The following is a 26,521-nucleotide window of genomic DNA, read 5'->3' on the forward strand; positions in this document are numbered from 1 at the left end:
TCGCTGAAAGATTAATATTTTGAAAACCAAACCAAACACTCCATCCTATCCAAACAACAGTATCTCACTCTATGTCTTAAGCTAATTAGAGTTCTTCATTTTATTATTTTTCGTTTTTAAATTTTTTATTTTATCTAGGTATTAATATATGATTGGCTTATGGCAAAAAATGAGACATCATTGAAGATATATGATCTCCATCCTCAAATTATAGCAATCGGGCCTCACGTTGTTCAAAAACATTAGCTAAGTACAGACAAAGCCTTTTGGCAAGTAGTACCATAAGAAGTGCATCTACAAATGATAACATCATTTCCATTCTTATTTGAGTTTCACATATTCATTTATAATTTTATTATAACTCCCCATAAAATAAGAACAACATATATTTTTTCCTACAATAGCAAACATTATTCTTATTCTTATTTGAGTCTCACAACTTACCCCACATTTTTATATTTTATAGTAAATATAGCAAAATATTAAGAATAATTATTTATTTATTAATAAATTAAATTTTTTTATAATTTATTATAAATATTAGAAATCAATTATAAATAAAAAATATAATTTTGTTGTTAACATACATGTAATTGGTGAAGTTTTTGTTCAAGGAATATAAGTTGCGGTTATTCGATTTTTTTTAAATTTTTTCGTTTCTTTAAAATTTTAATTTTTTGTAGTGTTTCTGGATTTTTTTATGTTTATGGATAGTTTGATGTTTTTAGATATGTTTGTGCTTGTATTTTCATTTTTCTTCTCTACTCACTAATGAATGTTTTTATTTAGTCACTTTTGTTCTTATTTAAGAACACAAGGAATAAGAACATCACAATGGAGAATAGAATAAGAATATTCTTATTCTGTTAAGAACAACCTTAAGAACAACCACGGTTGATGCTATAGTATGCTTCTTCAATTTCTTTCATTATTAGAAAGCGAAATAGTTCTTAGTTTTGAGTGCTTATACTTTTGTACTTCAATGCATTAAGTTTTGGTTGAAGTGGCCCACTATTTACTTTTTCTTAAACAAAAGCTTTAATTTGAATGAAGCCGATAAAAATCTCACCACCTTGTCCTAGTTGAAAACATGCTATGACCAATCAAATCCATTAACGTATGATCGGACGAGACCTAGTCAGCTAAAAGGCATAATTGATCGGACGAGACCTAGTCAGCAATATGCGGTACCACAATCATCTACTACAGAACTGTCATGCCATATGTACAAGTCTGTCATGCTGCTTGAACATCACAGACTTCTGTCACAACTGAACATGTTGTCTGCATCATGTATTGCATCCTGCCATGCAACGAGAACAAGCCTAATATTATGGCTACAATAACTATGATAGCTACATGACGACCCACCCTAAATAAGGCATTGTACTAGCCAGAGTGTGGACATGTCAGATCCGCCCAACACAGATAAAGAAGTTCGAGCTTGTTTGAGGCAGATTCAATGGGACAAAATGGTTAGTCATGTCAACAACATCTATTAGATAATATTTTATGTTCACCTCCTCTACAATAGAGGATATGTACCCCTCATAAGGAAATTAACATATACTACTCCCTCTTATACTTTTTCATCTTACTCTCTCTACACTCATATCTTCATATGTTAACTTGAGTGTGCAAATATCTTTTCAGGTACCAACGTTAGCAATTAGGCGCCTCCAGACAACATTAAGGCTACACTCTACCCGAATTCCAATATTTTATTGTCAAAGAACAATTACCTATTATTTATTATGAATGATACATGTAAATAAAAAACGTTTATATGGTAAGTACGCTAGTAGGGACAGTAACATGCCCAAGCAGATATGAGTAGTAGCTACTCGCTACTTGTTCTACACACAAGAAATTTTACTTATATAGATAACCGCTTGAGTTACTTTTTTGAATATTTTGTATGTTATGTACTTTACTTTTTACCTATATAGGTACCCTCTTGAGTTACTTTTTTGGATATTTTGTATGTTATGTGCATTGCTTCAAGGGGTGTGTAGTGTGCACCATCAAGGGTGAACTACCAAATTAAACCATAAAAATTAAAAAATCAAATTCGTCAAAATAATAAAGTAATTTCTTATATATATATATATATATATCACTATACTTATGTCTGTTTGTATATATTGTGGATTATTTGGAGAATTCCTTTATAAAATCCACATGTATCAGTTTGTAATCTATGCGGATTTTATTTGTGTTCCGCTTTTTTTTGTCATTCCTATATGTTCAGTTTTTTATCTTCATAGAAAGCGAAATGGTACTTAGTTTTGTGTTTTGTACCTAACAAAAATTTCTATTGTTTTCAAACCTACCCTTCTTAAACCATGACACCAAATTTCATAACTACCCATATAACAATGTCTTAATCTCACAACAACCATTTCGCATGTGAGCTTTGCAACTTTGGTGGTTTGTGAGGAATACCCTTAGCAAATTTTGCTTATTATTATTAATTATCAATCTTGAAACACTAACATTTTCTTCCTCAAATTCAGGTCATTTGAGATAGTAATAATGGGAAATAGCTTAGGTGGAAAGAAAATCACAAAGGTGATGAAAATTGATGGGAAACCTTCAAGCTAAAGACACCAGCGAAAGCAGGTGAAGTGCTGAAAAACCACCCAGGTCTTGTTTTGCTAGAGTCTGAGGCAGTGAAGCATTATGGTATAAGAGCAAAGCCTTTGAAAGAAAACAATGAGTTGCAACCAAAGATGCTCTATTTTCTTGTGGAGCTTCCAAAAGAGAATAAAGTTATTCAAAGAAGGGTTCATTCTGGAATTAACATGAGTGCAAAAGACAGGCTTGAGAGCATGGTTTTGTGTAGAAGGTCTTCTTCTGACCTTACAATTATGAAATTTCATATAGGAATGTGAAAAATGATGGTGATGGGGTTAGTTTGAAATTGAGGGTTCCAAAGAAAGAGGTTGAGAAGCTGATCCAATGTAGCAAGAATGAGAGTGAGGTAGTTGAGAGGATCATAGAACTTTACATGGCTAATAATGGTGGCAAAGATAGCAAACATGAAATTGAGGAAATTGGTGAGAAGATGATGGTGCAGGAGCAGATCATGATGCATAGGAAGCATGACATAGTTGGGGAGAGATTCAAAGGCACGCGAGGTATGCTTTCTAAAACCAATTTTTTTGTCGACAAATATAAGCGATTTTATTAAAAATGAAAAAGATACAAGGTTAATGAATAAAATAACCCATAGCTAAGTTAAGACAAACTAAAGGTTGAGAAACCCAATGAAAATAATAATAAAAAGTGTCTCTGCTCCGCTAACTATTAATCCAAAACCAAGATTTGACCATTACTGATTCGAGAAATGACATTTGCATGGCTGATTTGTTTTGAATAGGAGCGAGATGTTAGAATCTTGGTTTCTTCCTTTCCAAGCTATCTTCTTCTTCTTTCTTCTTCCTTCTTCTTTTCTTCTTTCTTTCTTCCTTTTCATTCTTTCCTTTTTGTTTGGGCCTTGTTATTTTTTGTTGGCCCAATTCTTATTCTTTGGCCCTTTCCGTTTTTAGTTAGTTTATAGTTAAGTCAGTTAGGTTGTTATTTTTCTTTTCCATCTTTAGTATAAAGGGCCTTCCCATTTAGAAGACCAATTGAATTTCCTTTCTCTATTTTTCTCTTTGACTAATAAATAAAAGATCTTATTCATTCTTCTTCTTCCTTTATGCATTGTTGTATCTTTGAGACGGTATTAGAGCAACAATTGCTCTGATTACCAACCTCCCTCTCCTTCCTCTTTTCATATGTCACGCTGCATAAAGCAACAAGACAAATCCCTCTTTTTCTTTTCTCTGAGTTCTGCAAAACAATGACAGATCACAACACAAATCATTCAAACCCATATTTCCTACATTCCAGTGAAAGCTCGGCCGTTGTTCTCGTCACTCCATTATTGAATGGAAAAAATTATCATGCTTGGGCTTGAGCCTTCAAGATGGCTATCGAATCAAAGAAAAAGATGAAGTTTATCGATGGAAGTCTAACCAAGCCATCACCAGATGATCCTCTTCATATTCCCTGGGTAAAGTGCAACATCATGATGCTCTCTTGGATTCAACACTCAATAGAAGGATCCATAGTCAAGTCGATCCTATGGATTGACAATGCTTCTCAAGTTTGGAAAGATATAAAGGATAGGTATTCAAAAGGTGATATTTTCTATATAGTCAAGTTGTAGTTAGAATTCTACCTTATGAATCAAGGAACTCAAACCATTTCTGAGTTCTTTACCCAACTAAAATCCATATGGGAAGAAATTGATGACTTTAGACCACCAAGAACCTGTAAATGTCCCACACCATGTAGTTGTGGTGTTGTTGAATCAATGAAAGACTATAGGGATCAAGACTATGTGATAAGGCTCTTAACTGGCTTAAATGACAAATTTTCACAAGTAAGGTCTCAAATTATGTTAATGGAGCCCCTTCCTAATATCAATAAAGTGCTCTCCTTGTTGATACAACAAGAGGAGCAGTTTGACAATCCTGCCATGTCCAATACAGAATTAGAAGGCCAAATCCTGTTAGCTAACTCTAAACAGGATTACCAACCTAGAAATTTCGGAAATCCTAGAGGAAGAGGTGTCTCTTTCAGTAGAGGGAGAGTTGATAGATCAACCAATGGGATAGGTAGATCTCATGCTAATAGGTTCTGCATCCACTATCAAAGAACCAACCATACTATTGATACATGTTTCTTGAAACACGGATACCCTCCAGACTTCCAATCTAACAGGCCCAGTAGAACAACCAACACTACTATGGGGTTTCCATTGGACAAAGTTGAAGATACTAATGTAGCAGCATGAATCACTCCATCTACAAAGAACTACATTCACACCTTCACCCAAGAACAAGTTCAAGACCTGTTGGACATACTACATCAAGCAAAATCTGATCAAAATCAAGTTAATAATAGTTCAAATAATACAAACTCTATCATCAATACAACAACACAACTTTATGACTCAGGTAATGCAAAAATTCAGTGGCTCCTTGATACTGGAGCCACATATCACATCACTTACGATATTGAGCAATTCCTAACATATGACACCATTACACCAATTATCATCAATTTGCCAAATGGAAGCAGGATATCCACTTCCATATTAGGAACTGTTAAAATATTTGATACCCTTACTCTAACCAATGTCCCATATGTTCCCCAATTTCATGTTAATTTGATTTCTGTCAATAAGCTGATTCAAGATCTAAATTGCTACTTGATATTTACTAAGAGTCAATGTCTCATTTTGCAGAACCATACCAAGAAGATGATTAGTTCAGCTAGGATTCAACAATGATTATTCATTTTGCACACACACTATGCTTTCAAACCAAGTTTAACTGTCTTTTCAAACAATGTTAATACTGACTCTGTTCCATGGCACTTAAGGCTAGGCCATATATCTGACTATGCTATGCATGTTATTAATAAACAATACCCTGGTTGTATCAAGAACTTTAAGTCTTCAAAGCTTTGTGACATTTGTCATTATTCTAGGCAAAAGAAGCTTCATTTCCCTTCAAGTACTTTTGAAACTACTAAGCTTTTCCAATTGCTCCATGCTGATATATGGGGTCCCTATGTTATCCCCTCTCTTTTTGGCCACAAATTTTTCCTTACCTTGGTGGATGATTTTACTAGATTCACTTGGACCATTATGCTTAAGACTAAAGTTGAAGCTAGGCAATATATAATCAACTTTGTGATTTACATCAATACTCATTTTAACACTAAATTACAAAGCCTTAGAAGTGATAATGGCATAGAGTTCTTAATGCATGATTACTTTGCTTCTAAGGGAATATTACACCAAAGAACTTGTGTTGAAACCCCCCAACATAATAGGATTGTTGAGAGAAAACATCACACATCCTTAATGTTGCTAGAGCTTTATTCTTTCAGTCTCATATCCCTCCTAAACTTTGGATTTTTGTTGTTCAACATGTTGTGCATTTAATCAATCGAATCTCTACTCCCCTTCTTCACAATAAAGCTCCCTATCAACTTCTATTTAACAAACGTCCCTGTCTCGACCATATGAGGGTCTTTGGATGTTTTGCTTATGCTAACACCATCACTTCACATAGGACCAAATTTCAATCCAGATCCAAGAAAACTGCGTTTCTTGGTTATAAAGAGGGAACTAAAGGCTTTATCTTATATGGCTTACACAATCACAACCTCTTCATATCTAGACATGTCCTTTTCTATGAGAATTTATTTCCCTTTGCTGCTACAACCATAGAACCTGAACAATCCTTATGTAGAATTGCCCCTCAATTCACCACTGCTCAACACCATGAACCTGACCTCATTCCTTCAGATAATGCCAACATCCCCGATTCACCCTTATCCCCTATACTACCCTACACTCCTTTAAGACATTCCTTTAGAACTAGAAGACCACCTACGCACCTCCAAGACTATCATTGTAATCTTGCAGAATCTATCCCTGCAACCAGTACTTCTATCTCTAATCTCATTTATCCTTTGCATTATGTTATTGACTATACTAATTTTTATTTGAATTATCAGAAATTTTGATGTGCCATCTCCTCTATCACAAAGCCTTCATCTTATAAACAGGCCTGCAATCTTCCTTGTTGGCAAGAAGCTATGCAACATGAACTCACTGCTCTCACACTCAACAACACATGGTCCTTAGTTCCACTCCCAGAAGATAAATCAGCCATTGGTTGCAAATGGGTTTACAAAGTTAAATATCACGCTGATGGCACATTAGAAAGGTACAAAGCAAGGCTTGTAGCCAAAGGGTACAACCAACTTGAGGGAGTAGATTATTTTGACACCTTCTCTCCTGTAGTCAAAATCACCACTATTCGTGTCATATTGGCTCTTACAGAAGCTAAGTCATGGTTCCTAGAGCAATTGGACATCAACAATGCCTTCCTTCATGGAGATCTCCATGAATATGTTTACATGATACCTCCACCAGGCCTGCTTCAACCTAATTCCAACTTAGTTTGCAAACTCGACAAATCCCTATATGGCCTTAAACAAGCCAGTAGGGAATGGCATACCACCCTTTCTTCTAAACTGATATCAATAGGCTTCACTCACTCACAAGTTGATCAAGCCCTATTTACCAAAGCTTCTTCATCTAGTTTCATTGTTATCCTCATCTATGTTGATGACCTTATCCTCACTGGCACCAACCTCACAGAAATCAACCATGTTAAGCACGTCTTGGACACTGCCTACAAAATAAAGGACTTAGGTTCCCTCAGATATTTCTTAGGTCTAGAAATAGCTCGATCCTCATCAGGGATCCACCTCAACCAGAGAAACTAAGCTCTTTCCCTTCTCCAAGACTCAGGTACCCTGGCCTCCAAACCTGCCAAGACACCATTTGACCCATCCATTAAACTCCAAATCGATAAAGGCACCCCCTCACTGATCCATCCTCTTATAGGAGACTTGTAGGAAGACTCAACTATCTAACAATCTCTAGACCTGACCTCTCCTATGTTGTCCAACAATTAAGCTTGTTTATGTCTAAACCTCTGGACTCCCAATACCAAGCAACCTTGAGAGTTCTGCACTACATCAAGTCTTCCCCTGCCCAAGGTCTCCTCTTTTCATCCACATCCAATCTCAAACTTTCAGCCTTCTCAGACTCTGATTGGGCATCCTGCTTGGACACTCGAAAATCAATTACTGGCTTATGTGTCTTCCTTGGCTCTTCCATCATCTCTTGGAAAACCAAGAAACAAAACACAATAAGTAGATCATCTTCCGAGGCAGACTACAGAGCCCTTGGGAGTGTTGTTTGTGAATTACAATGGCTTCACTATCTCTTCATTGACCTTCATATACCTCCATCCCTTCCTACAAACGTTTTTTGTGACAATCGATCTGCAATTTACCTCGCTCACAATCCTGTCTTTCATGAGCATACTAAACACATAGAAATCGATTGTCATGTTGTGCGTGAGAAGATTCAACGGGGCCTTATTCATCTCCTACCTATCTCCACCTCAAAGCAACTTGTTGATGCATTCACCAAACCGCTGCCACCTAAAGCTTTCCACAACTTTATCAGCAAGATGGGCCTCCGCGATTTGCACCATCCAGCTTGAGGGGGGTGTTAGAATCTTGGTTTCTTCCTTCCCAAGCTATCTTCTTCTTCCTTCTTCTTTTCTTCTTTCTTTCTTCCCTTTCCTTCTTTCCTTTATGTTTGGGCCTTGTTATTTTCTGTTGGCCCAATTCTTATTCTTTGGCCCTTTCCGTTTTTAGCTAGTTTATAGTTAAGTCAGTTAGGTTGTTATTTTTCTTTTCCATCTTTAGTATAAAGGGCCTTCCCCTTTAGAAGATCAATTGGGTATTAACATAACTTTATTATTGAAAAAATATTAATTCTTATGAGATTGAACCTAGTCTCATTGTAGTTGAATAGAAATTAGTCCCATTAATTTCAAATAGATCAAATACATGACATTGGTATTAATCACAGTGCCCTCTTAATTCATGTAACCAACAATGGTTTTGTAGGATATAATCTGTCATACCTAATAGTGTAAAATTAGAAAGCATTAGGTACTTATAAAGTATTAGGTATTTTTCTAATAAGAGCTATGCTCTATCATAGGAACCATCTGAATCTAACATTATATATGAAAGAGTTAAGCCATAATTATTAACCACGGGAATAATCTAAATAAATAATACCCATTTTAACAATTCTATGAAATGAAAACAGAAGGTCCCATTCCATCTCAAAGAGTTTAGATTATAGAGGGTGTAATGGCCCAACCGGGGTTTGAAAATTAAGTCATTTACGTTACGTCGATAATGTTCTAACCCGACCACAATTTATTGATATCCAAAATGTCAAATGCTACGTCCTTTGCAGTTTGTTCATTTTGCACAAGATATATTCTTCAATCATATATTGTATAATTTAAGGCCTATTAAAAAATATTGTATGATATGACCATTAACGATTATTTATGAAAGGCTGATTCCACAAGCAAGATATCTTATCTCATATTTTGTCTCATACGTTATCTTGCGTCAATAAAAACATGATATGTTAATTAAAAATTTAAACATTTTATTATTATTGTTGTTTTTACTTCATTGTTATTAGCGCATAATAGCATATAAGATAAGATCTAATACAATAGATTTCTATTCAAAGTTGCACGAATTAATTACCTAAATTATATTAATATTTCGTTTTGGATTAACAACTCTTGCAGAAAAGGGTGAGTTTTGTGCCAATTAGTGAAGGAGGTCCAATGATTGTGGTTTCGTAACAATTATATCACATCAACCATGAAGCCAAAGAATGAACCCTAGATGGTGCAGCTAGCCAGGGAGAATATCTCACCATGCAAATGAGCTTTGTGATGCTTAATTAGTTATATATAAGAGTAATGTTAGTTCTTTACTATGTTAGCAACAAGCTACATTAACTATGAGTGTTTGTATATTAGTTTCATGAAGAACACAAATATGTTAAGTAAAATTTAGGTTATTAATACAAGGCACGTGTGAAGTTGTGAATAATTGTAAACCTTTAAGTGTTTTCACTGACATCATTCGTGAAATAACATCTGTAGATTTTGGGAGAAACAATAATTGTGGTTATGATTTTAAATTAATTAAGGTTGTAAAGTCGAAGGTGGTTGTTGCAATTGTAGGCATTAAGGTGGTTGCAATGCAGATTTGTGTTCTAGTAGGAAGAAAAAATTTGGTTGAGAATTGTCTGCGGTGAGTATATCTGAGTATGAAGTTTACATTGGATATAAAGAGAATAATGAAAGAGTTTATAAATAAAAAATACCTATGAAATTATTAATTTAAGATTTTGGTTTAAAATGTAGTGTTTCATTTGTAACTTCTCATTCTTCTTATACTCTAGTAACAATGGAATGAAATTTTGTAGTGGTTGGAGTCATACTTAGATACAACATTTTGCCACAACGTGATTATGTTGCGTTTACATTACTGCCTTTTTGATGGTATTGTTTTATTAGAAATATAATAGACTAGTTTTGTATATTTTAATGATCGAAATTAAGAATTTTGATTTAGTATTGAGGAAAAATATATTGGGTATGCCGAATATAAAATAAAAAGTTCCAAACAATATTGAAAAAATTAACTTAGAGAACTAATATAGTGGTTTCATATAAAAAAGAATATATTTATCTTCTCTCCTCTCTTTTTTTACTCTAGAGTAAAATTGTTGTAGTGGGGGCTGAGGAGTAGCTTTCAATCCCTGTCCACAAGACAAAATGGACTCTAAAGAATAAATTGGCAAGGAATTGGTATAATAATGTGAGATTTTGTTTAACATTAATAAAAAGTAAATGTTAAGATGTAATGCATATGATAACATTTAACTAGATCATAATCATATATTCTAAAAGAAATTGAATTGTTGTTTACATAATTGAATAGGACAAACAATCACTACATATGACCATTTTGTTAATTGGTCGATCAATTGTGAATGGTTATTTAATTTTGGTTCTTCACTTTCATGCATGGATGAATATGGATCTCAATGGATGAATGAAAAATCATTCATCAATCCATATAAATTTATTAAATTATATTTTAAATTATCTAATTCATTCATATTCAAACTCAATGGATGAACGAAAAGGCATTCACCAATCCATATAAATTTATTAAATTATATTTTAAGTAATCCAATTCATTCATATACAAACTCAATAGATGAATTTCAATACATCCGTGATTCTATTTTAATTGATTGGATGAATATCCAACCATTTGATTTTTTTTAATTAGAACTATAAACACTTTTAAAGAAAATCATTATAAAAACCATTGATTCAATAAAGCATTTTTAGAATCACCTTTTAAAAAATTATTTTTAACAATATTTTTTTAAAAGTGTTATTTTCATTTATTAAGAAAATTTTTAAAAAAAATGAATTTTTGAACTTTCAAAAAATTATTTTTTTGCAATATTCTATAAGGATGTAATGTTTAAGGTTCTTTGCGTAAAGTTTTTTGAACTTTTAAAAAAAAATTGTTTGTGAATGATTGTTTTTTTGGGTGGATTGGATATTCACCTAAATGAATATTCATAAATATAATAGATAGATTCAAATTCATGCATTACTAAAGTTATTCATTAGATTATATTCATTTAAATTAATTAACTTTAATGGATATATATAGTTTTCTTGGATATGGATGAATTATGGATTGTGGATAATTTTGTCACCTATACTTTCACCTAATGTGTTGAATAACCCTTTGTGATAAATAATGTGGTTGAATACTCCACCGCTCCTTCTTTTATTAAATTAGACAACTAAATATTTTTAGGGCTTTTGCAAGTTGATTTTTAGAGGGAAGTAAAAAGAAATGAAAGACTTGGGAGTCATTTTATAAGTGTACTCCATGACTCTGAAACCTTTCATTTCCCGTCATTGCCTTTCAGTCACCAATTCCCAAACAAACCCCTCACCCCACTCATGTGCCCATATTCTTCACTTCAAACCTCTCAACATTCACTCTCAACTCATAATCCCGTTCTCCTCTCAACTCACTAAATTGTCAACCAAAGTGATAGGAAATTGCTACTATCAACGAATTAAGCTATAAATCATTCTAATTCTAAGGAAAGAGATAATACTAAAGGTTAATAATCATATTTCGTTGATTCTGATTCTAGATGAGCAAAGTACTATTTAAGGAATCCTAAAATGACGATGACCATACAAGTATCATCATCTCACAATAAGAATATTCTAGAATATATTCATATTAATATCAATATTTAATCAAATGTTAATAGTCAACTATAATATCCTATCATATTTCCTTTCTAATAAATCTCATAACAAACATCTTAACATACATTCTATCATTAATGACCCATTTAAAATAAGTCGTGTCCTCAAGGTTATGAAAATGGACAGTTGAGATTGTAACAGAATTGAGAGGGAAATGACTTGGCAAGAAATCTTTTGTGGTTCTTGTATGTTGATCGTTGGGGGAAGAGACAGAGAGCTGCAAGGATTGCTGGAAGAGTTAATGAACCCGGTTCCCCAATGAGGGAGAGAGGTGTTCAACAAGTGGGGGTCCACAACCCATTGTGGATGGTTGGATTAAAGTTGGTGCCAAATCTCCCATTTGAATGGGCAGTGGATGTAAGCCTTTCATGTAATGGAGAGGCTCATTAAAGCTTGGAAGTCAAGCACACTGTCCGAGGTCTATGTGGCAGTTCGTGGACTCCAATTGTCCACTATGGACAGTGCAAAACCGTGTAGGCCCACTTTGCAAGCTGAATTAGACAGTTTTACATTAAAACTGTGTGGGACTTGTGAAGGTAGTAGTGGACACTATTGAAGAAGAAAGGCAGCCACTGGAAGAGCTACATTAGGCTGAGCATGGAATTGAAGCTCACTACTGGTTAAAAAAATTCAAAACGGTTCAACAAAGTAGTTGAAGGCAAATATGTTCCTCTATTAAGGTTTATGGGTGGAGGTTGTGGTCCCTCTATTTTTATCTCTTCCCAAATGAATTTTTCTTTCCACTATGGATAATGCAATATTGTATGGGCTCATTTTGCAAGCTGAATTGGACAATTTTACATTAAAACTGTGTGGGACTTGTGAAGGCAGCAATAGACACTATTGAAGAAGACTAGGGGGGTGGAAGGCAGCTACTCGAACAGCTACATTAGGTTGAGCATGGAATTGGAACCACTAGTGGTTTAAAAGAAATCAAGACGGTTCAATAAAGTAGATGAAGACAAATATGTTCCTCTGATGAGGTTTGTGGATGGAGGTTGTGGTCCCTCTGGTTTTCTCTCTTCCCAAATCATTTTTTATTCCCTCTTCTTCTCATACCTAACCATTTTCTTTTCAAAAATTGGTGTAAAATGCATATTCAAACATTTTGTCGCTCTACTATTTGGAACAATTAACATTTTTCCTTCAAAAAAATGTTCATGTCCAAACAAAAATGTTGCTCCTTTATCCATGTCAGTGAGAGTCTCTCTTCTTTCTACAGTGCTTGGTAGTGGACATAATGGAGTTTGCTTTAGTTGAAAGTGACGCTTCATTTGTTGACAATAGAAAGCTAATGATTACTGAATTTTATTTCTATTTTTTCTTTCTATTCATGTTTTTTAGATTGGTGCTGGTGATGTTGGATATAATAGGAGATGATTGTTAAGTTATATATAATAAGATTGAACTAGTTGAATAAAATAATGTTAGGGAGGTAAATAATTTGGTTGTGGATGTGGTTTTGGGGGAGATTATTGTGCTGGCCATCGTAGAACATAAGGAAAATGAGTTATGTGGTTGTGGGGTTTGGTGGTAGTAATTTGAGTATAGAGATGAGAATTTTGGAGGGTGTTACTAACATGATGTGGACAATAAGAGTATGGGGAAATATTTCTTAGAGTTGTTACATGTAGGGTTGAGCGTGGGACGGGTTGGGACGGGTTAAACATGTCCTTCACCTGTCCCTAAATATTGACCGGGTCAATTTTTGAACTCAAACTCGTCCCTAATTAGGATGGGATGCGTGAAAGACGGGTCCACAAATAAGACGGGTCAAGATAGGGACGAGTTTGGGTTGAAAAATGACAAAATGACAAACGTAAATTTTTTTCTCAAATCTTTAAGCATGCATAATAAAAATTATCACAATCTGTATGTAAACTCAACTAAAACCTGCATCTCACATACATCAGTATATAAACTACAAACCGTAAATTGCATCTTTCAAACTAAAAACTTTCACAATCTTATTTTTTGATACAATTTTAATCCTCACCTTACTCATATTGCAACACAATCAATTTGATATGATTTGTTTTCCATAATGCAATCTCTGCTTTATTATTTTTTTTAATCCCTAAAGATTTATTTCTTATCAATGTGATTCATGGAGCTTAATCAAATTGATATGATTTGATTCAAATTACATATTCTCAAATCTTTAATTTATCTGATAATCAAACTTTAACAAAAGTAAATCTTTAACTCATTCATTATTTTTGAATAATTTTGAAGAACGTTTTTTTGGGCAGCACGAAATTGGATGTTCATAGTAAGGAATAAGAATCATATGATAAGTGGTGTAGATATGTTGTGTGGACTTGTAGGTATTTGAGTTATGTGGGTTGAACATAATGAGTATCAATATGTATTTATTCAATTATTCTTGATATATAACTATAAGGGACGGGTCGGGTGACCCAGACATAGACTTGAATCCGTCCTTTTTTTACGGCGGGTTTGTCCCTTTTAATTGGGTTTGCCATTTTTTATTTATTTGGGCGGGTCAGGTCCGTCCCTAAGTCATCGGGTTGGGACGGGTCCACGAGTCGGGTCGGGTCTTGTTTATCCCTAAATACATGTTGGTTAAGTTTGGCAAGGGCCTTGAGAAGAGATCCATGCCTTACATCATCTTCATTCTAGAATTGTTGAAATTGGTTGTTTATGAACAAGATAACATCATTTACAATCATTGGAGGCATTGAGAAGCAAATGAAAGTATCATTTGATAGAAAACTAAATTGCCTACTATCATAGGAATTAAGCTATAAATTATTTCACTCCTAAGGAAAGAGATAATACTGGAGGATAACATCATATTTCATTTATTCTCATTCTGATGAACAAATCAATATTTAAGGAATCCTAAAATGATGATGATTATACAAGTGACATCATCTCATAATAAGAACACTCTAGAATATATTGATATAATATTAATATTTAATTAAATCTAAATAATCCAATATAATATTCTATCTTATCCTATTCACTTTCTAATAAATCTTATAACAAATATCTTAACATACATCCTATCATTACCAACCACTTGTACCAATGGATGGTTAAGATTGCACCAGAATTGGGAGGGGAATGACTTGGCAAGGAAACTTTGTCTATTCCTTGGTGTTGACCGTTGGGATAAGAGAAAGAGTTGTAAGGATTACTGGTAGAGTTAATAAACTCGGTTCCCCAAGGAGGAGAGATGTGTGCAACAAGTGGGAGTCCATGACCCATTGTGGATGGTTGGATTAAAGTGGGTGTCAAATCTCCCATTTGAATGGATGATGGATGCAATTTAGTGGACTCCAACTGTCCATTATGGACGATGCAAAACCGTGTGAGCCTATTTTGCAAGCTGAATTGGACGATTTTATATTAAAATTGTGTAGTTTGATTGTATTGAGTTATCTATGGTAAACAATCATGTTATTTTTTGTTTTGTTGTAAATTTTTTGTTCTTTATTATATTTTTGTTGTAAAAGTTAAATCTAATTAAATACACAATTAAGAAAAGAAAAATTGAAACTATATGGTTTAACTTTTCTTCTCATTTGATATGGTATACTATTTTGTTCTTCTCCTTAAAAGGACATTTTGAAAAATAAATATTTATGTTATAAATGTTCATAACACTAATATTTATGATCTATTTTTATTATAACTTTATAGAATCATTATATTGTAAAACAATCTTCACCTAAGGTTTATTATCAAACCAAAGTCTCAAAGAAGAAGAAAAAATGCAGACAGTCAGAACCCATCCAGATAAGTTTGGTATGGACCCAATTTTCATATAGCTCAATGATTCTGAGCTAAAAAACTCACTTTTATTATTCCCTAATGTGTGATTTATATTACTCACATTTTGTTGTTATTAATATAATTTATTATAGAACATTATTAAGTAGTTTAATTCATATAACTTATTTTACCAAACAAAAATAAGGCTTGGTTATTGTTGTGGATTTAGATTCCAACCATTCTCCCATTCAAGTGTTAGTCCTCCACAATACAACATGCTCACTCTTGAGCTAAAACACTTGGACTAGCATAATTACATTTTCTGGTCATGTTCCATTCCATAAATAAAATGTATGAAACATGGAACAGACCACATGTCGTCTTTCTTTCTTTTTCTAGAGGGTCAACAAATGATATATGAGTTGTTTTATCTTGACATTTGCCATTCACATGTTTGGCCTAATTCCACCTCTAATAGGAAACAATAACACAATTAGGCCAAAATGACCAAAGGAAATAAGTTCAGAGGAAACTTATCAAATATAATAAGATCAGGCCAAATTGGTTGAAGATGCATATTAAAGAAGGATATGAAAGGCAAAACATGGAGAGAAAAATAAGAAAAAAAACAAAATTAAATCTAAAAGTTGAAAACAATGAATAAGTATAAAGATGAAAACAAAGGGGAGTCCATGACATAATGAAAAAATAATGAAGATGCATTAGAAGCATATGAAAGGCAAAACATGGAGAGAGAAATAAAAAGAAAAAAACAAAGTTAAATCTAAAAGTTGAAAACAATGAATAAGTATAAAGGTGAAAACAAAGGGGGAGTCCATGACATAATGAAAACATCGTAGCTCTAAGGGCATGTTTGGGAATTGGTGATTGGAGGACAATGGAGGGAAGGGAAAGGGTTCCGGAGTCGTGAAATACACTTATGATATGACTCTCAAGCCTTTCATTTTTATTTTTTCCACTCTAAAAACCAACTCGTGAACAAACTCTAATAATAGGATTTACCTATAATAACATTATTAAATCATATCAAATCAAGCCTACATCAAACCATATAAAAACAATTTATTTGATAGTGTCTAGTATTTCAAATTGCATAATTTCAAGTTACGTAACTTAAAATGCTCTCAATTTTATAATTTCCTTCAATCATTACATCAAACCCAGTTTACCAGCAGTTCAAATTATTACAATGCTACATCTACCAAACATGAAGGATAATCAGAAACCTAAAGATAAAAGGAAGATGAAGGATACAACTCATGTCATCCCTGCTTATATTCTACATGATAAACTACAGAGTTTACTCTTTCTAGCCACCACCATCTAGCAAATTGATGGTCAAACAGAAATTGATTCATATTTCCAAGTTTTCTTATTACCTGAGATGAATGATTCATTGACTGCATTACGATTTTTATTTGAGTTGGGTTTTGTTACTTCATGCATGATAATGAGTACCAGCAAGAATGAATGTAAGAGAATATGCTATGAAGGATAATCAAGCACGCCCAGTGCGCCTTCCAACTTTTAGTGCCAATTCCGTGTCAATTTTGAGGGAAATGTCAAGTGCTTTCACAGAATGAGTTAATGATCCACTGCAGAAAAGCCAAATCAATGTAATGTATATAAGAGATAGTACTACTGTAAGCAATTTTCTTTCACATAATAATCATTTGAGAATTAATAAAACAAGAACAAAATGGATTCCTACATATGGAGCAGAAGATTATAAGAACATGAGATTAGTTGATGCGTTTGATAACATAGTTAGAGATTAGTTGATGCATTTGATAACATCTTGGAAAATTATATTCATTGTGTTTATAATATTAGGAGATTCACTACATTATTAGAAAATCTGCTCCTATTATCATCTAGTTCCATGGTATCAATTAGGAGATTTTATATCAAGTAGGAAATTTTTGTACAAGTTTACCTATTTCCTTAATTAGCTCAGTCTTAACCTATGAATTGTAGTCATTGGTTGTAGTTTTATTCAAGCAATAATATTATTATTATTATTCTCCTTTCAAGTTGGTATCATAATCAGAGTCAAACTTCTATCCAGTTTCATGGGTCAAAAGATGTCTTTTAGTCAAAGGTAACTCTTCGCTTTGTCCGGTAGACTTCTAAGGAGGGGCATGTTAAGAAGTAGGTCTCACATCGTCTGTCCCCGGAATGGTTTAAATATTTGTGGGCTACTTCTCTCATTATCAATTGGTTGAGATGGAACCTTAACACAATGTAATATTTATCACTAAATATTTATTGTGTGCACAGGATCCTAAAGTTATCCTACACAAGTACATACAGATAGTAACTAGCAGCTATGTCCCAATAATGCCACTGAATAAACATTCTGCAGATAAATATATTAACCAGGTTTGTAAAGGTTATATTTTTTTAAATTATATGGTATTATCCAGGCTTTTAAAGTTAGTTATCCAATGGGTAAAATTTTAACTCTATTAAAGAGTTCATTAAAGGAAAAAGTGTTTCCACTCTTATAGCTAATATGGGGAAGTCCAACATATATATAGGAGGCACAAGATATCACGAGAAGTAGATGATCTTAAACATGGCATGAGTCCCTAAAGAAAGCTACCCTATGGAGTATTCAGGGTTCCTCTATCCCAAAAAAATGGTCAGATCCGGACAGTAGCACCATCAGCAATAAGATAAACAGCAAGATTAAAGTGTTGATCCAGCAAACACCTATCATATGCAGATAGAGGTGTAGGGCATAACTAATAGACTCTGTTTGCTATCATTACATTCATGCTGGGCTACAACTTTCATGCTGCCACAGAGTGTTAGATACTTGACTGAAAGTAGATGCATGGAATTTCTATGGAGTACAAAGGCAAATGGGAGAGCTTACCCCTTAGTGAGTAGGGAAGTAGTTTGTAGACAGAAAAGCAAAGGAGGCATGAATCTCAAAAGGGTTAAACAATAGAATGAAACAACCCTTGCTAAACAAGTCTGGTCTATAGCTAAAGAAGAAGCTCAAAAAAGCAATGATTGTCCTTAGCAAATTGAGATACACTAAGCAGATTTTTTGTAATGGTAGGAACAAGTAATGAATTTTGTAAGGACATAGAGACATTAGGATCAAAGGGTGACTTAAAATAAGCATTGCCACTGCAAGTAATAAAGGCTTTATGGCCATTACCCATGTAAATGTGATCTGAGGCGAACTGCTATGTAGGATCAGAAAGTAATGAGGGATCATTTGTTAGGTGATTTGTGGCACCTAAATCTAGATACCACATGGATGTCTTGTTGAAATCTTGGACCGTGTTAGTAACATTCATTGCATAAGGAGGTTGATGAATGTAGGAGGATTCTGGTCTAGCAGCACCTTTGGAGTGTGACAAATAGTGACTTGAGGAGTGTGGATTATAAGGAATTCTTGGTTGATTGTAGGAATAGAGAGAGTTCCTTGGCCTTGAGTAATGAGAAGGCATTGCATGAGCTGAGATGTGTGGTGCTAGAGGATGACCAAAAGAAGCATATGGATCTGAGAACTGATTTGAAGTGTTGTAATGATGGCCATAAGTAGAAGGCATTATGTAGGAAGAATCATAGGGTGCATAGTAACACCAGGTCACATCATGACAATGTTTGTTGCAATAATCACAAAAGTATACTGAAGGTTTACTTGATGACCTACCACCACGACCACGTCTGTCAAAACGTCTCCCTCAACGAGATCCATTATGCATCTGACCAGAAGGACCCTGGAATGAAGGCACTGAGGGAAATTTTGTATGATAAGGAGGATGAGGTGGTGGAAAAGAGGCAGTGTTGGTCACAGAAGCAGGGGGATTGAGTAGGAGAAGGTTCAATAGTAACAACATTAGCAGAAAAAGCATTAGATACAATTTTATGCTTATTTTTCACTAACCTAGATTCAAAAGTTAGAAGAAATTGTTCTAACTCATTAATAGAAGGAGGATGTGTTTGTCCTTCAATGGTAGTGATGAGAGAATGAAACTCTTCATTGAGTCCATCTAGTACAAAATCAACATGTTCTTCCAAGGTAATTGGAGCTCCAATTGAGGCAAGAGAATCAGTTAACATCTTAATTTTTGAGAAATAATCATAAATGCATTTAGATCCTTGTGAAACAATACGAAGTTGTGCCCTAAGTTGGCGACTTCGTGCTTTAGTGTGAGCATTGCAAAAGGAATGCAATTCGTGCCAGAGTTGAAAGGAAGAAGTGCAACCTACCACACGAGGTCTTATCGAATCTGAGATGGAATTCAGAAGCCATAAAAACAGGATTGATTTGATGTTGAATACAAGAATGCATGATTGATTTGATGTTGAATACAATCTGATTCATGAAGAAATTGTGGTGGAAATTCAGGATTGAGAACGAATCTAAGAACACGATTTGCTTTGAGAACAACTAGCATGAACTGACTCCAGGTTAAGTAGTTTTTCTCGGTTAGTTTTGTGATTGGAAGAGGAAGAGAAATCGTAGGAGAGAGGGCTTGAATTGGTGCAACAGAAGAAGGATTTAGTGGTGAATCCATGGAAGGAGGATCAATAGTAGCATCAGCCATGAAAAGCTCTGATACCATGTAAAACTTAGAAACTTAGAGAAGAGAGACTCTGAATTTGATATTATATTGATTTATGATTTCTTGATACGATGAAGAATAGAAGCTAAGCTTCTATTTATAGCAGTACTAGTTCTACTAATGTAGTTACTTTGGCAGTTACAAAAGTGTAACTGCCAGTAACTGTTTTCAATTGTTTTCAACAATAAGCAACTGATTACAATATTCTAGACAACTAGGCATACTGAATATACACCTTATACAAAAGGAAAATAATAAGAAATAATAGGATAGATTATTCTAATAGATCCCAAAACAATCTGTTCAGTAAGGGTTTATCGTTAAACATTTAACTTGGGGCATGACTTAGCATAGTCCAAGAAAATACAGAATACGTCAACAAATCCAGCAAAAGAAGAGAACCATAGTTCTGCAATCCTATTTGAGATACAAAGTTTTTTATGTTTTTTACCTGAAATGTCACTACTTTTGGGCACTTGGTTCCCAAAGAAAGATTAAAAAACTCTGAAAAAGATAAGTTTATGTCTTGATCATGAATGAATGCATCAATCTTAGTGTGTTTTCACATGGAAGTAATTTCCATTTAATATAATGAACTTAACCACACACTAGAGAATATGAATTGTTGTGGAACAAAAATTTTACCTAGAAATGTAGGTTACTCCACTTTGCCCAATTTTGTGTACTGTATCAAGTGTAACGTTGCCTGATGCCTGGCACCACAAAAATTACACGCTAGAAGTTAGTTAAGATCATGAAGAAGTTATTTACAAAAGTCAACTATAACAAATTCTGATATATCCACATAACATCTGACTTTGTTAACAATGACCACAATAATGTAAGTAAAGCTAACAAGCCTACCAACAAGGCGTTGGTCTAGTGATGTAAGGCCCCGCTAGATTCCCACGGAGACTAAAAGGTCAAAAGTTCAATTCCTGGGAGTGACATTTGTTGGGAGGGACAGCCACGCACTCCGAAAGGGATTAGTTCTTAACCATTGGGTGAGGAGATACCCTTGGTAGTACCCAAAAAAGCTAACAAATCCAAAGAAAATGGGGATACACTTTTGCAAGCAACAAGATAATAACCCCCACCGCTACCAAACTGATGACAGCCAAAACCATTACAGGACCATATTTCACTGAATGCTTCATGTTCACTATAAAGATAGCCATTACATAAAATTGACCTCTAGACATGATAAGAGATAACATTGGAAGATAAACATATAATTATGAAATCCTCGTTACATATTGGGAAACCAAGCATACATGCTACTTTATCAAAAAATTGACCTTAGCGAGAAATAATAGAAATGAATATAAATGAAATCAGTAGCAAAATATTATAAAGCATTTAGTCAACACATAACCCGAATAGTATGACAAGATTAAACTAAACGAATTTAGTCTTGAATACCTCAGTCTCAAATCTCCCATTGACCAACTGCACAGCTTCTATCAGCATAGATGTGTCCACATCTCCATTTGGTAGAGGTAGAACCATATTATCCAACATTATCCGGGTCAAAGAGGTCTTTGTTTGGGACGCATGATGTAATACTTCTTTCACTTCCTCAAGTGTCCTGGTCTCAACCTAGGGAAAAACAACACCTTCACACATCACTGCTGCAGCAAGAATTGGTCACCAAAATGCATGCACAACCAGATGGTGTAAGCTCTAAAATACAAGCCACTTGACTTTATGACAAGCAATACAAGTTAGAAAGCCAAAGCAATGTTCATTTGCACATTTAATGCTAGTGCATGAACAAACAAGGAGATAAATAACATGATTCGATAAATATCAATGTTGCACCATGCCATCCCCAAATCATTTATTATGCAAATAGTTATCATGTTGCAAGGTGGACATGAAATCATTTGGAAATTCTTAAAACAATTCTTAAGAATCAGTTGCCACTCGGCAGGAATCACAATTTTCATAAACTTTCAAAGTTGTGAGAAGACCAATAAACACATGAAAATAAACAAGCAAAGAAATGTGTAATGCGGTGAATGAGAACACTACCTCGACCTCCATTTGTAGGTTTTTTTGCTCTAGATACAGATCGACAGCTCTAATGGCATTTGTAACACCTCCAGCTGTTGATATATGATTATCTTTTATCATCACCATATCAAACAAACCCATTCTATGATTCCGGCCTCCACCAATTAATACCTATAAAAAAAATTACAGCAGTGTATTGAGAAAATTTCATTTGTAAAATCAAAGTAGTTGTAAGTAACAGCGAGGAAGAGATCCAGAGTCCAGACCGCCCACTTATCCAATAAACGTAAGCCTGGAGCAGTTTTTCTAGTCTCCAATATATATGCAGGGTGTGCTGCATCCGCCATTGCCTGTAGAAAAACATGAAAACTGTAAATCAGTTGAGAAATATAACAGATGACAAATGATAATTCCGTTAGTCACTAGGCCTAATGAGACAATCCATTTTACCATTTTTACACCCAACTAATTCATAATATAAAATTAACTAATTAATCATATTTGACCCATAAGTTGTTCATTATGTTTACAAAAACAAATGTAAGAAGCTAAATTATCATCGACAATTTATATAACTAATGGAGACAATGTGTTACTAGAATTTGCTTCAAGTTACGAAATTATGATCCCAAAGTGCTTATCATACTCAAAAAAAGGATAATCCTACGGAACATCTATAATACGAGCTATGCTCTATATGGTAGCCAATGTTGAGCATTGAAGTGCCAGCATCAGCAAAAAACAAATATAGCAATGATGAGAATGGTGTGGTAGATGAGTAGACATACAAGAAAAACTAAGATTGGGAAAGGTTATCAGTATCCAAGAGAAAGTTAGAGTAGCAGTTGCTGAAGATTACGCAAAGATGCCAAAGGTGGTTTGGTCATGTGAGAAGATATTCGACCGAAGCTCCAATAGAAAAGTGGATCAAGTGGAAGATAGTTCGATCAAAAGAGATACAAGATCTAAGATAACATGAAGAGAAACGACTTAAATGACCTTGCTTGGGAAATTTTAATTGATTTAGGGTAGACTCAAATAAAAAGAGCAAGAGCTGCATTGTTTTTCAGTTAACAATGATGGCAGACACTTCCCTTTTCGGTTACATTGTAGGTGCCACCGGGTGGAGGATCAAACATCCAACATAATCATCATATCCAAGCCTTGACTTAGGCAAGTGGCCATTGAGCTTGAAGCTTGTTTGCTGGTGGACAGTACACTATTTCGATAGAACTGTAGATAGAGCTGGTACCCATTGACCAAACCAGAATAGCCATGCTAGACATTTAGCATAGGGCAAGAACCCACGACAAGCCATTAAATTCGGTACTAGTTGCTATGCCATGGCATTCACAATGCTCAAGACAGAAGAACAACAAACTTAGTGTTCATCCTGTGAGTCTAACCAATTCAGCAGATATTTTCCATATTGCCAGAAATTGTCATCAAAATTCCCAATAGCCTTAAAGTACTAATAAGGACATAAACTTTCAGCTAATGAAGCTTATTAAAATTTCATGCCAATCTATTTGTTAGCTGTAAGCATATTAGAAAACTCAACAAAAGAAATAGATTCAATTCAAGAAAACATAAGTACCTTAGTTAATGTTGCAATTCCACTCATCCTTTGCATAAAGTTTAGCACTACTCTTTCAGCTACAATAATGTTATGCGCCCGACCTACACACAAATCATCAAGGATCAATAGCAGTTTTCAAGAAATCGCTTAGAAAAAAATAACATACTTTTCCCGTTGCCTTTGTGATTATGTTTCCCTGATAATTAACTTACCATGAACTTTTCCAAACTGTAGCCCTTTATGGATAAACTCTCCATCATTTTTAGACCACTCCACCTGATATTTGAAAGTAATCCTACTATTCAGCCATGTGCTAACCATGCAAATAATGAAAGGATATCTGATCATTGCTTTCATACCTTCAAAGAAGGGTCAACTTCATGAAATATCATCTCTGCTAGTGCAATTCCTGCGATGATGCCATCCTCCTTTGCTAAGAAATAAGCCTCCACTTCCATGTCAGATGGAATGGTGGCCAAGCATGTTACATCACCTACAAATGAAATACTTTCGCTACTCAATATCATCTTTACAATATAACTACCAAATTACAGAGTATGTATCAGTGCTATTTATTTTGAAGAAGCCCATCAAAAGGGGGAATTTTATAATAAACAAAGATAGCAACTCAAGAGTCTATGTATAACTGAAATAAAAACTGATGAAGAAACATTACAGCTTGTGTGAAAAACTTAGAAGAAAGTTTAGACATAAACCTCGATCCCCAGCATCTTCTGCAAGGGCTAACTTGATAATGCCCTTTAAATCATAAGTTGGGTGCATGGGAGGCTTTATTGCATAGGACTCGTATGATATCTTAGAGTTTGTGAGTTCAGTTGCAGACATTTTAACAGCCCTCCTGCAGCTACACACAATTAAAAAATATTATATATTACACTCCACTTGTGTTGTTGTGTCACATGGAAATTTCGCTGCCTAGCTTTATACTCTATGAACAACAAATGGACTTTTTAATGAGTTTCTATGCATTTAATCAATTACATGCTTAACTGATTACTTAGCTCATAATGTCAAAATTCAATCATAAATCATTTTAGTCATGGTCAGATTTTCTCAAGCCAACAATACGAATCAAAACACCAGCAATTAATTTAGACATAAATATACATAAATGTTGCAAGTTACAAAGAACCCAAAAGAGCATTAGCAAGTAAATACTACCAAATCACACTAGCAAGGATGGAGGATTTGATTATAAAGAGTGTAGCGCATAGAAAGAAATTGGGGAAACTACACTGACCTTCCTTGAAATTTGGCTTTAAGTATAACAAGAAACTCTTTTCTTTCAAAAATCACAAGATCTTCCTCAAGGTTTATGTTGTTAGGGATGTAAGTGTAATGATAACATAAATCTCAAGGGGTAACTATAACGACAAGGTAAACTATAATGAAAAGTAGGGATGGAAATGAGTCAACTTGAACTTGGCACAACTCAGCTCAACTCGATAAGGATTGGCTAGAGTGAAGTTTTGAGCCGATTTCAGTGCCAAATATTTTTTTCAACACAAACTCAGCTTGATTAAAGTTCATGAACTTTCGATCCGGTTAACAAGCAGCCAAACTCAAATTCACACAGCTCATCGGCTTGAATGCTGATTTATATATATGTGTGTGTGTGTGTGTGTGAGCAAGCTTGTTAAAAAACTTAATGAATCTAGTTATAATTGGCTCGAGTTAAGTTTTAGCTCATTTGGTTCATGGAATAATTTTATCGATCAAATTAACTACTCGATTCTTGAACAAATCTTGAGTTGCTCAACACCTTTCCACAATTGAGAAGTGTAATATCTAAAACAAGAGTGGTTACAATTATAATTAAATAAAATCTCAATGAAAAGAATAATACAGTTTCCCAGCTAACTACATGAAGAGAAACACATTTTCCAAATAGAATTAAAAAAAATTCATAGCTGCATTGACAAAACAATTGAACATTAAACAAAATTAATTAAATTAATAAAATAGCGACCAGAGAATTTTCAAGCGGATGAAGTATATTACCTAACTTTTGATTGCTGTTGCAGTTTAAGTGAGAAGCTGTAACAAATTAAGGTTACAAAATTGTCAGAAGACTTTGAAAAGAGGTATGAAATTTTGAAATAAAATGTATATTTTTATGCTATACTTGCTACATATGAGAACCAGAGAAAATGAAAAGGTTGAAAATGAGGATTGAAAGTTATTAGATATAAAATATATAGAATGAAAAAAGAAGAAGAAAAATTACCTTGGGTTTCTGTCTCTGATAGGTAAATAATATTGTGGCAAACACGCTAACCTAGTGTAGCTCATAGCCGTAATTATCAAAGACAAATAATTTGAGTCTCTTTATCTCTTCAATTTGAAAAACTAATGAATGGTTTCAGGGTTGAAGAAATTGGGCATATCTCCAAGCTTTCTTAAAGTTGAGATTCTATTCGCATTTTTTCATAAAGTTCACCAACTTGGGGTCACATAGTAAGTGTGAGTAGGCGAGGATGAAATGAGATTGATAGATAGTTTAAGGAAAAAAATGTATTCAGCTAGAGTATGAATAGGAGATGATGAAATGTTTATAAATCTTTTCCGTTAGACTAACACATAGTTAAATAATGTTAGGAAAGTAATCGGATATCAAAATGAAATAGGTTTTGGATTAAGTTTAAATAGTTAATAATTAATAATTATCTATAATATATGATGTATATAAATGTAAAATTTTA

The 26,521-nt window shown here is 34.1% G+C and overlaps 1 protein-coding gene and 1 pseudogene across 2 annotated transcripts; one reads left to right on the forward strand and one right to left on the reverse strand.

The window, feature by feature from the left end:
• The first annotated feature begins 2,535 nt into the window (after positions 1-2,535).
• Positions 2,536-9,569, forward strand: LOC109339263 (annotated as a pseudogene).
• A 7,280-nt stretch (positions 9,570-16,849) lies between these two features.
• On the reverse strand, positions 16,850-26,224 carry LOC109339262 (nicotinate-nucleotide pyrophosphorylase [carboxylating], chloroplastic). 2 transcript variants are annotated; one of them, XM_019576674.1, is made up of 12 exons: positions 26,177-26,223; positions 26,047-26,134; positions 25,821-25,856; positions 24,515-24,663; positions 24,158-24,291; positions 24,011-24,074; positions 23,817-23,899; positions 22,486-22,569; positions 22,238-22,390; positions 21,626-21,802; positions 20,849-20,916; positions 16,850-17,209 (listed from the first exon to the last, which is right to left on the reverse strand). In XM_019576674.1, the coding sequence occupies exons 1-12, from the start codon at positions 26,202-26,204 to the stop codon at positions 17,113-17,115; spliced, it is 1,161 nt and encodes a 386-aa protein (XP_019432219.1). In that variant the 5' UTR covers positions 26,205-26,223; the 3' UTR covers positions 16,850-17,112. The 2 variants fall into 2 exon arrangements, with proteins under 2 accessions (XP_019432219.1, XP_019432220.1); XM_019576675.1 differs by having other exon boundaries at positions 16,867-17,209; positions 24,515-24,657; positions 26,177-26,224.
• Between the last annotated feature and the right edge of the window lie 297 nt (positions 26,225-26,521).

Source organism: Lupinus angustifolius, unplaced genomic scaffold, assembly GCF_001865875.1.
Source record: "Lupinus angustifolius cultivar Tanjil unplaced genomic scaffold, LupAngTanjil_v1.0 Scaffold_65_27, whole genome shotgun sequence".
Classification (NCBI taxonomy): Eukaryota; Viridiplantae; Streptophyta; class Magnoliopsida; order Fabales; family Fabaceae; genus Lupinus; species Lupinus angustifolius.

Coding starts and splice junctions, on each gene's coding strand:
- LOC109339262 (XM_019576674.1), bottom strand. CDS start 26,204: ATGCCCAATTTCTTCAACCCTGAAACCA. Junction 26,135..26,176: donor TTTCTTCAACCCTGAAACCA/TTCATTAGTTTT, acceptor GAGACTCAAATT/ATTTGTCTTTGATAATTACG. Junction 25,857..26,046: donor ATCAGAGACAGAAACCCAAG/GTAATTTTTCTT, acceptor AATTTGTTACAG/CTTCTCACTTAAACTGCAAC.